Source organism: Salvia hispanica, chromosome 1 (genome assembly GCF_029641045.1).
Source record: "Salvia hispanica isolate PSC_SH4W2 chromosome 1, Shi_PSC_v1, whole genome shotgun sequence".
NCBI classification, from domain to species: domain Eukaryota; kingdom Viridiplantae; phylum Streptophyta; class Magnoliopsida; order Lamiales; family Lamiaceae; genus Salvia; species Salvia hispanica.
The window spans coordinates 10,072,693-10,083,848 of NC_142692.1; the positions used below are offsets into that span (position 1 = coordinate 10,072,693).

The window sequence follows — 11,156 nt, forward strand, 5'->3', positions numbered from 1 at the left end:
ATCAGATTTAAAATGTTAAAGTGTAAAAAGACCAAATTGCCCAAATCCCTCAAAACCCCTCTAAAGGGCTTTTTTTGTCTCGAAACAGAGCAAAAGCACCGTTTTTGATATTAACCCTTAGTCCAGGGACGACTGGTGATATTTTTAAAGTCCAAGGACCATTTTCGAGATAAACTCATAAACTCATAGTCCATGGACCAATTTTGAAGTTCACTCTTTGTAAAAATAACTAACAATTTGTATTTGCCATAAATAAAATTTCGTTTCACGTTTCCTTTATAAAAATAACTACTCCATATTCTCATGATAGATTCAATGATAGATTGGTAGTCAAATAAATTGTTGAAAAAGGTAGATTAGAAATGAATATTTAAACGAAATTTCTTAGCCTTTCTAATTGAAGATGAACAAAGTTTGTTTGTACTACTATATTTAATCAATTGATGTGGCTGGAATAGGCATTACTGATTTAATAATAGTACTAGTATTATTTTATTTTTTATATTCGTTGTTTATCAGTATTTTAGAAATTAGTAGAAAACATGAAATATTATGGAGTACTACTAAGACGGGTTTTAATTGGTCCAAATTTGTTGTAGCTTCAGAGACGAGAGGTTTGAACGTGGTAACGGACAAAACGACACGGCCCTCGCTACTGAATTTTCGACCACAGCCAACAACAAAATCATTTCAAACCACCACTTACATCGTCTCTCGCTGTCACTCCTATTCCCCACCTACACATACACATTATACTGATATCGTCAATATAGATTTCACTTGTTGGATTTTCATGTAGCTATATATTCGGATGTAGCCTCAGAATCTTGACTATGCTTCTATTCATCTCTCTCTACATTCTACAACAATGCCTTCTCCAATTCTCCTGCAATTGCCCCCTCAATTCCGCCTTATCTTCACTGGAATTTCGCTATCGCAGTCCAAGCAAGATTTTTCCCGCAAATTGTTCTTGTGTCAGCCGCGTCCCCTGCTTAAGTGTTTGGCCGAGGAGAGAGAAACTTCAGGTGAAGCTGTATTCGATAAGGACGGGGAGGAGGTCAATATCGGTGCTGCTGTTCCGCAGAGGATCCCGGATTCTCTCTCACTTGGGATTCGCGAGCCAGTGTATGAGGTCGCCGCTTTGTTTTTTATATGCGAATTTGGTTTTTAATTGGATGATAAGAAAACAACATACATTTTGGGTGGATCACAATAATTTATTCAACCTAAATGCTACTACTAGTATGTAGTTTTTCTTCTCAATATTATTGTCACTTGAATTTCATTCAACGGAAGGACCTGTTTTCTGCTCTTTCTTCACTTCAACAGGTCGTGGAAGTTAAGTCTATTGGGATCGTTTCCACGCGGAAAATTAATCGGAGACACTTGTTAAAATCAAGTGGTGAGTACACGTTTCATTCATGGTAACCTAATTTGCTAAATACAGTAAGCAATAAGAGAAACAGAGAATCCTATGCATGTCTATTCACTATTAAGATTGTTGTTACTTGTTACTAAAGTAACCACTTGTGGACTCTTTCTGATAAACTCTGTTTCTCTTCTCTGGGAACATATTTTTCAGGTCTCCGACCACGAGATGTTAGAAGCGTTGATCCATCATTGTGGTTAACCAATACAATGCCTTCAATATTGGTACTAAACTACTATCGCTATTGTTCATATTGTGTAATTACTTATGATAAGTCCTCACTTCAGATTGTTAGCCATGCGGTCTAAATTTCAAGTATTAAACGTAATTTGCATTGGCACAAAACTGGATCTGCCTGCCTCACTTATATATAAAGTTCTGTGTGTAAATCACTTCGGATTTAGAAAACTGTAATTTCAATGATAAATAATCATATAGGTGCTGGTTTTCATTTTTCCCGTACTTTTCAATTGAATGGTTAAACATATGTTTCAGGTTTAATCATGGAAACCAGTTTTTGAATTCACAAATCAACTGGTTCATAATGATTGCATGTCTAATTTCTAACTCAACAAGGTACGGGAATATGCAATTTTGCTGAACTTGGGATCTTTACGTGCGATTGCAATGCAAGAACGTGTTTATATATTCAACTATAACCGGTATTCCCCCTCCTCTATCAACTTTTCTTGTCAATTCTTTATAAGTTCTCACATTCTCTCAGTGAACCAAAATGTACTTCTTGGTAACTTACAGGAGAGCAGGAAAAGCTTTTATTGATGCGTTGTTACCCCGCTTAAACCCGAAGAACATGCATGGAGGGCCCTCAATGCCATTTGTGCTTGAGGTAGATTTCTTCATGAATCATTTCAACAATTAATAACTTCGGTGTTGCTTTTTTGAATCAGAGCACTTCACTCTTTGCGAATAAATTTTTTCTCCATGAGTAAATCCCGGCGTGTGGATTACAGTCATTCTCACACACATTCTTTGCAATGGTTTAGAGGTTCAAGTTGATTCAATGCAATCAACTGTAGGTACTATCACAGTCCTAGATCCTCGAGAAACTCATAGTTTGAATCACAAGAGCTAATTCTGTAAGGGAATTATTGGCTTGGTTGATGTTTCTTACTTCTTAGGGTATTGTTGACCTGTCAATAGTTTTCTCTCTTGGAGGGCTATGATTGAATCATGGCACTGAAGAAAATTTTGAAAACTTGTATTCTTTCTTGCAAGTTAAAATTCATAAAGATTTTTAACATGTCTAGGCACTTAGTCCTACATGTAGTTCAGTCCTGGTCATCATTTCATTACTTAACAAAATGCTTCAATAAAAGCTTTTTGCTGAAATAGCCTGACATTTGTTCACTGAGATGCTTGCAGGTAGTTGAGGCAGCACTACATTCTCGAATACAAGGCATGGAACAGAGACTATTGGATTTAGAACCACGTGTAAGTAAGAAATACTAGTAACTGAATGTTATTGGTAATTACTACTCCATCTATGCTGAAACCTTAGTTTGTTTTGTCTTAATCTACTTTTTCTAAGTTGAAGCCATTGAGTTTCAACTATTCATCCCTGCCATGCTATTAGTGTCATAAAATATGTGTAAACTTAAATAGTTTCATTCCAAAGCCTGGGTGACATGAGAATTTTCACTTTTGAACATCATCCAACAATTCTGTGCCCAACTTCCTAGATAAAGAATACCTAAACCTTTATTAACAGGTTGGTGCCTGGAACCTCTATTTCGTCATACTAGTTTTGAGCTACAGCAGTTCTCATTCATATGTGCATTCCAGAAGGAATCAGAAAGCAATGCTTTCTACTGCCAGGTCCAACATAGATATTTATCTAAACTGTTTTACAAAAACAAAATGTATATATCCTCTTGCTATATATAGCAGAATATTCAAAGCTTACTTGTATAGTTGTATATACAGCTATTGTGTGACTGTCTGTTATTTTCTGTAACTATTACTCTTCTTGCAGGTCCAGGGTTTGCTTGAGGTTCTTCCTAATCGATTGACTGCCAACATACTGGAAGAACTTCGAATTAGCAAACAAACACTAGTATAGTTTTCAACTTAGTTCTGGCTATCTTGGTATTGGCTAAAATGTATTTATCAACTCATAACTAGCTACTCACACACTTTTTTATGACTAAAGGTAGAATTGGGCTCAAAGGCCGGGGCTTTGAAGCAAATGTTGCTTGATATCCTTGAGGACACCCATGAAATACGGAGAATATGTATCATGGGAAGAAACTGCACTCTGACAAAAAATGATGATATGGAATGCTCTGTTCCCTTAGAGAAGGAGATAGCTGAGGGTAAGTCTCGTCAAGTTTGATTCATGAAAATATAAATTACATCTATAATCTGCACAAATCACTTGAAATTGTACAACTTGTGATCTAAGTATTGGTCCTTGGATTTCTCAGAAGAGGAAGAAGAGATTGAAATGCTTTTGGAAAATTATCTCCAAAGGTAATTCCTTGACATTCCTTGACATCCATCAGTTCATTGGAATGGAAGGGGGTTACATTGGTGGTGCCTATTATGACAGTGTAGGAGATCTTTTCATATTTGAAGCTTTTTACTCTGTTACGTTAGTGCTACCCCTCATGTCTATAAACTCGTAGATCGCGGGCCGCGGCCCGGGGTGGGTGTGGGGGAGGTGGTATAGTTATCTTTGAGAAACTGTGTTCAAGAATGTCCTATTATTGGGTTTTCCGTACCAAACAATCCTTTGTTTTAGCTTAACCTTGATGAGGAAAGAAGAGTCTGTTTTCTTTGACCATATACTTCCTTATCTCCTTACTTCATTTATTCTGCTGAGCCACCTTTTTTTAACAGTTGAGGCTGCAGTAGGCGGTTCAGTCATATTGTAGTAGTTACAGACTAAATTATTTCATGTAATGGCAGATGTGAATCTTGTCATGGTCAAGCAGAGAGGCTTCTTGATTCAGCAAAGGAAATGGAAGATTCAATTGCCGTTAACCTGAGGTTTGCTATTTGCAATTACTTCTTTTTCTTCATTTTTTTGTAGTATTTGTTATCATTATAATGCCAACACTAATGGTTTTTCTTGTAACTGCCTTAACTGTATTGCTATCTTTTTATGTTATCAGTTCTCGGAGACTTGAGGTAAGTCGAGTAGAACTTCTCCTTCAGGTTGGGGCATTATGTGTGGGAGTTGGTGCCCTATTTGCAGGTATTGGCCGATGAGAGTTATCTTAGTTATACATTATCTTGGTAATTTGATGAAACTGGTTTTCTTTTAGTTTGCAAAATGATGTCGAACACTGGAAGCTTATGATGGAGTTTCTCCTTGAAATTCTACAATTAAGCTCTTTGCATAAGCACATGATACATAATAGTAGTAGTATTTGGTATGGTCAATGAACAAAGTGAAAAAAAACCATGGAATCTGTATTCAGTTTCAATGCCCTTTAGAAGGTGAAAACTGAATTGTGCCTAAATCAAGTAGTAGCTTATTACAAACAGAAATTCAGTTGAAGATACATTTGTTGGATGCTATAGTTTTGGTTATTGTCATAACATTACACCAAACGTGGCAGGTATATTTGGCATGAACTTGAGATCGCATCTTGAAGAACGTGTGGTATGATCAACTTGTTCTCCCTTACGTGGTATCATCCTCACTCAGGCACTATCATATCATTTCATCTGGTGAAAACTTGTTTTGCAGTTCGCCTTTTGGCTAACAACATCAGCAATTTTTGTGGGTGCTCTGCTTGGATTCTTTATCATGTATGCATACCTCAGGCAAAAGAAGATCTTGTAAACATCAGAGAAACGCCATAATCGGCACCAAATGCAATTTCGGATGTGGACAAATACAGGATTATATGAAGGTGTTGGTATATATATACAGTTAAAGAGCCCCTGCGGTAGTCAGTTGCTTATGACGTGCGATGCTTCATCTTCTGAGTGTGACCCAACTGGAGGCTGTATCAGTATGTAACATTTTCATGTGAAGCACGAGACTAGTGAACAAGAGAACTCATAATAATGCATTGTTGTAGGTGGTGGTGGTGAGTAGGTACCTAATTCATTGCTTACTCATATCCGAGGGTAGATATTTATCTCTTAGCTAAATAATGATTATTAGTGCTGATTGCGATATTATGTTTGTATGTAGCTTAGGATGAGTATTGCTCTCTCATTTCTAGATATCTTCTATTTTCCCAACTTGAACCTACTTTCATCAACTCTCCAATTATTTTTTTAAAAACTTTTTTGTGACTTGGAATGAAGATGCTCGTGATGTTGCTAATACTGTATTTGCTATATTTTGTTAGTGTCTAGCAGCTTGCAAATCACATAAAAGAGATTTAACTGTAATAAGATAACTTTGAACAACACCTGAGCAACATTAGTTAAACAAGGGGCTAATTTATGTTGGGGTGAACTACAAAAATAGTATCTACGTATATCAGGTCGAACGCTAGAGGTATCTATGTTTAAAAAAATACAACAAACCCCTCTACGTATAGATATAATATCATTTGAGGTCCTTTTACACTATTTTTGGTCATCCATGTCCTTTTTTCTTTCTCTTTTTTACATTTATGCCACTAAGGGCATTTTTGTCTTTAAATGTGCCAAAAAAATAAGGAATGAAACGCAATTCCTCTTACTTTTCTTTACTTTTTGTATACTATTTTCATTTATTATTTAAATACTTAAAATTTAGATTCATAAATTAATATACTTACAAATTCTAATTAAAATATCAAATTTTATATGTATTTATTTATTTGTTCAATATTTTGTATTTTGCACCTTTTCTTTTTCAGTGTAATATTTATTTTTAAAAATTCTAATTACAAAAAGTATTTTTGAAAATAAAATCATATCATAGTAATATTATATAGAAAGGTAAAAAGTGTAAAAAATAAATACGTAATACTCTTAAATCTAATTTGTAAGTAGACTAATTTATAAATCTAAACTTTAAGTATTTAAATAAAAAAAAATGCATAATAGAAAAAGAAGTAATAATTATAATAATTATAAAAATAAGAAAGACCAAAACACCCTTGGAGTGGCATTTTGGATAAGAAGTGAAGGGGAAAAGGGCATGAATGACTGGAAATAGTGAATAAGGACCTCAAATGATATTATATCCATACGTAGAGGGGTATGTTGCATTTTTTGAAACATAGGTACCTCTAGCGTTTGACCTAACATACGTAGCGACTATTTTTATAGTTCACTATTTATCTTGATCATTACTCGCATAGAAATAATTTCGCTATTACAATCAAAGTTGAAAAATCACATGAAAATATGAGAGCTCAACTCCTCTTACAATGAAATAATGTCGGTCAGGTGTACAACTCTTCTCGGACAGCATGAGGTGCTAGTGCTACTATACATCATCTATTTTTATCGCGTAGGAAAACAAGAATTTCGAGTAAATACATGGCCAAGGTTCAAAAAATTGACTGAACATATTGTGATAGAGATTTAATAATTTTTAGTTTTGGGCATCATTCCAAGAAGTTCCATCATCAGGGCCAAATGATCCTACAAGTAGGGGACAATATATAATTAATCATCTTCATCAATAACAACAGATGTTGATTGATTGGAATTATGAAAATTGATGGCCATGAAATGATTTCAGAGATTGTGGTATCAACAAAAGACAAAGGAAGAAAACTAAGCACAAAAAGAAAATAGAGTTGAAACTTGAAACCAAGGAGTTGAAAGCCACTTAACAACAGAGTTGTGTGCAATTGACAAGAAAGAAAAACATGCCAATGTTAAATCTGAACCAATGCAGGCAGCTTCGGAGAAGTTAAACAAGTTCCACAACTAATCATGACATGAAGCAGAACACGGATATAGGGGATAACAAAAAGACAGCTTACATCTGAACCAATGCATTGCTGCTTCAGTGTAGTGCTGTGCACTCTTTTGGACCTTCAAAGCTACATATATCTATCACCAGATTCATGAAAACAATAATGGAGCTTAGCAAGTGAAGTTACAAATGATAAGAATATAACAGAGGTATGAGGTATTGGCAGGGTAGAAATTTTCAAAAATGGGCGTGTGATTCTCCACATTTAAGCAAAATCACTCTTCCTAGAATGTCACCGAATTAATGCAGTGATACAGGAAAAATCAAGATATAATCCAACATCCACTAAAATCATATGTAGCAACATCAACATGCTTGCTTATTTTAATTGAAAAAAATACAATATGTAGCAACATCCGTCAGGTATTATTAACTTGTTCAATAGAAAGAGATGAAACGGAGAGTTATACTGGAACAATGAATAGTATAGAAAAAGATGTTTGCCGTAAAAAAGGCACCATGCAGAATTATTTTGATTCCATCCCTCCAAAATTATTTGCTGAAATCGCCAATAATATGAATACGGCTGAATTGTTTCTTGGACGCCCAACAGAAAGTCAGGCCCAAGAGCCCACAATAGTTTGTTACGTTATGTTCCAACGGGTTAGTTGGGCCTAGTCATTTTTGTATAGAAAGTGAGAGAGTGAACAGAGAGATCGAGCTTGAGAGTCTTTTCGATCGTATAAGCTGGTTCAATTGAGACTTATAAAATCTCTTCTTGCTTGTTTTTCAATAAAGAAGTTCCATCTTTTTCCGTAAATTCTTCATTGCCGTATTTGTTTACGATTCAATTCTTGAAAAAGTGAATAATATACAATTATACATGTAAGATTTTAAATACTACTCCTTTTCTTTTTATATTATATTGCATCTATTTAACCATACTAAATGTAAAAAAGATTGTGTTAATATATAAAACTACGTATATTATTTTAATATTATATTCTCTACATTCATTCTATTAAGAGTGTCGCTATGAATTTAAGTATAATAGCGTACCCATAAAGTTGAACCACTATCATAGAATGTGGATGGCACCTCGTATGCTCTATAACATGAGATAGATAACTTTAATATTTTAAGGACACAAACTCATATCGAATAAGCATATTACTTTATTTATCAAGTGGGAAATTTAGAACTTAATTCAAATCCTACTATAAGTGTAGGAATTAAGTACATTTTGACTCCACGATTGTCCATATTTTATGCCTTCAGATCGGCATAATATGTTGTAAGCCATCCTTCCATAATCTTAACCTCTGTTTTTCTTTGCGTCACCAGCCATTCTGGATCACTGTCTTTTGCACCAACTATATCCAAACAATGTGAACCTGCAAAATATATCCACTATCTTAATTCTCATATCTCAATCTCAATCTCAATCTCTCGTCCACATTATTCTCCCTCTTACTCTATTTTCTTTTCACTTTAACTATTTATTGTCATTTTCATTTTTACAAAACACGTATGGAAAATAAATGTGTCATTTAGGCTGGGACAAACGAAGTATTTAAAAAGACATACCATTACGCGTGGTCACTGCAAGGATACTTTCAGACAAGTCTTCTAGCACACTGTGAAAGATATATATCAGAATTAGTTCAAATATATACCACGGAATAAAATGTTAAGAGTAATGATTGCAAGATATTTTTTGTCAGACTAATTTCTGATACGAAACCATTAAAAATAATAGTAACATTAATGTCATACCCGCACCATTAGTTTGCTTTCGATATATTAATGTGGAACTAGAAATGTAACGTCCTCTCTTTTCGTGAAGTTTTAGTGGAACTCGAGCCTTTAATGAAACTTAATCTTTTTAGTTGCAAAGTAAAAGCTAAAGAAGTAAGTGAGCGAGTTAAAACAGACTAAAGATACACTTCGGAAAAATAAAGTGTTTCGAATGGTATTTCGTGTTCAATAAAATGAACAACTAATAAAATAGATTACATGGATCAAAGTCCTCTATGAAAGAAAACAAGGAAAGGAAAATAAACTTTGGAGTGCACTTCGGGCCTTTTCTCCAGGCCCAAATTAGGGCCCGTTTCGAGCAGACCCGTCGGCCCAGACCACGAACCCAGGCCCGCTCGCGGTGCAGCCAGGTAGTAGCCGAGATTTCACTCTCACCTGCAAGATAAAAACAAGTTTTAATGGCTAAGGAACAAAGAGTAATTAAGGGACTACTATTAGAAGGGAAGAAACAACCTTTCTTTTGCTATGGAGGACCAAAGACTTACCAAAAGGGGAAAAGTCAAGCCCGCAAATCCTCCACCCTAATGCAGCACCTGTTTCTCACCAGCCACAAGCAAACAATGGGAGTTATGAACCAAAGTACTATGAGAGCATGTGAGAACAAGTTAAATTAATTAGTCAAACTCTAGTACACCAAGTAGCACCAAAATGTGTCAAGTAAAAGGCTGCTTTGGGGATCAAGAACAAGAGATATGCTGGGCAATAAACCAAACAAGGTCAGCCTCATTAACTCCCCTAAGGTACACAAAATCAGGCCAAGCCGAACAACCTCTTGCTCTCCCTACATATACAAACAAGAAGCCAATTCAAATCTTGGTCAGAATCAAGGAGTTCCAGATTTTTGCAGCTAACAAATTCTTGACCCAACTTTTCGCACCATAAATATGTGTGTCTCCACTTAGCCTCATTTCTTCACCCCAAACACTTCAATCAGAATTTGTGAGTGAAAATAGCAAGTTGGAAAGTGAGATAGTTTGAGTGTTAAGAGCAGGGGATCAATAGAAAGCAGTAGCTACTTCCAAGAGGTAATACACTTCCATCTTTTTCTTCCAAATATTAGTTCATATCATTCATGTAGAACACCATCACTTAACAATCTTACATCATAATGAAACAAGGGAATACTGCTCTTATCTAAACACAGTAGCAACCCCATAGCTAACCCTCACCCCTACGCTTATGAATCATGAATGCAAGTTGCAGAATTTTAGTCCACTTCACACATTAGAGCAAGCACAAGAACAATAGGCTTAAGCCCTTTTTTTTATTTTTGCCCAGCAGTTTCACTTTTTGCCTCTTTTTGAAACTCACGTTTAAGACCAGAAACTAGCTCACACTTAATAAGAATCGAAGTAAACAAAAAGGGAAATAGGCTTTATGACAGAAGACTTAGCTTTAGGCCGACAACCGAAGGACTGTCCGGCGACGAACCGGCGGCGACGGAGGCTGTGGCCGACCGCGAGCAAAGGAGCTCCGGAAATCCGTCAGGACGACGCGAACTCGACGGAGGAGAGGAGGATGGGAGAGGCGGCAGCAGCGCTGGTCTGAGAAGCGGACCGAGCAGCGCCGGCTGCAGTTGGAGACGTCGGCGACGGCGACGGGAGGCAGCGACGAGCAGCTTCCAAGCTCTCGGACAGCAGCCACCTCGAGCGCTACACGAAGAAGAGCAGCCTGGAGCGCTGCGTCGCGGCAAGAAGGAGGGAGGCGCTGCCTTTCGGCTCTCCGGTCTAGGAATTTCAGATTTGAGAAAGAATTCGCCGGAGAAGAGCGGTCGACGGCGGAGAGATGGGATGTGTAGAGATTTGAGTTTTGATTTAGAGAATCAATTTTTGGGGTTTTCGTTCTTGAAAGAGAGTGAGACCGAGGGTTTGTGGGGGGAGGACATCAGATTCTCCGGCGGCGCAAGGGAGGCGCCGACCGGAGCATCTAGCGGCGGGCGACGAGGAGGCGCCGCCACACTTCTCTCCGCTTAGGGTTTCGGTTGGGAGAATGAGGGAGAGAGAGGGAGAGGTCGATGGGTTATGGTTAGATTTGGGCCTCTCCTTATTTCTTTTGTTTTGGGCCTCATAT

At 36.8% G+C, this 11,156-nt stretch overlaps 1 protein-coding gene and 1 long non-coding RNA gene across 2 annotated transcripts; one reads left to right on the forward strand and one right to left on the reverse strand.

The window, feature by feature from the left end:
• Positions 1 to 733: 733 nt before the first annotated feature.
• Positions 734 to 5,653, forward strand: LOC125222286 (magnesium transporter MRS2-11, chloroplastic-like). Its single transcript, XM_089063360.1, has 13 exons — positions 734 to 1,132; positions 1,330 to 1,402; positions 1,583 to 1,653; positions 2,006 to 2,091; positions 2,186 to 2,276; positions 2,813 to 2,881; positions 3,423 to 3,503; positions 3,600 to 3,762; positions 3,874 to 3,919; positions 4,358 to 4,438; positions 4,564 to 4,646; positions 5,014 to 5,057; positions 5,145 to 5,653. Exons 1-13 carry the CDS (start codon positions 869 to 871, stop codon positions 5,238 to 5,240), a joined length of 1,248 nt encoding a protein of 415 aa, XP_088919486.1. The 5' UTR covers positions 734 to 868; the 3' UTR covers positions 5,241 to 5,653.
• Positions 5,654 to 8,423: 2,770 nt separating this feature from the next.
• LOC125222288 (uncharacterized) lies at positions 8,424 to 11,096 on the reverse strand. Its single transcript, XR_016134459.1, has 3 exons — positions 9,572 to 11,096; positions 8,856 to 9,461; positions 8,424 to 8,662 (listed from the first exon to the last, which is right to left on the reverse strand). It is a non-coding gene; the product is annotated as an uncharacterized LOC125222288 (long non-coding RNA).
• Positions 11,097 to 11,156: the final 60 nt, after the last annotated feature.

What these genes read in the sequence shown, in the direction of transcription:
- LOC125222286 (XM_089063360.1), top strand. Translation starts at nt 869, where the DNA reads ATGCCTTCTCCAATTCTCCTGCAATTGCCCCCTCAATTCCGCCTTATC. An exon ending in ACACTTGTTAAAATCAAGTG is followed by an intron (nt 1,403 to 1,582) that starts GTGAGTACACGT and finishes CATATTTTTCAG; the next exon opens with GTCTCCGACCACGAGATGTT. An exon ending in TCAATTGCCGTTAACCTGAG is followed by an intron (nt 4,439 to 4,563) that starts GTTTGCTATTTG and finishes TTATGTTATCAG; the next exon opens with TTCTCGGAGACTTGAGGTAA.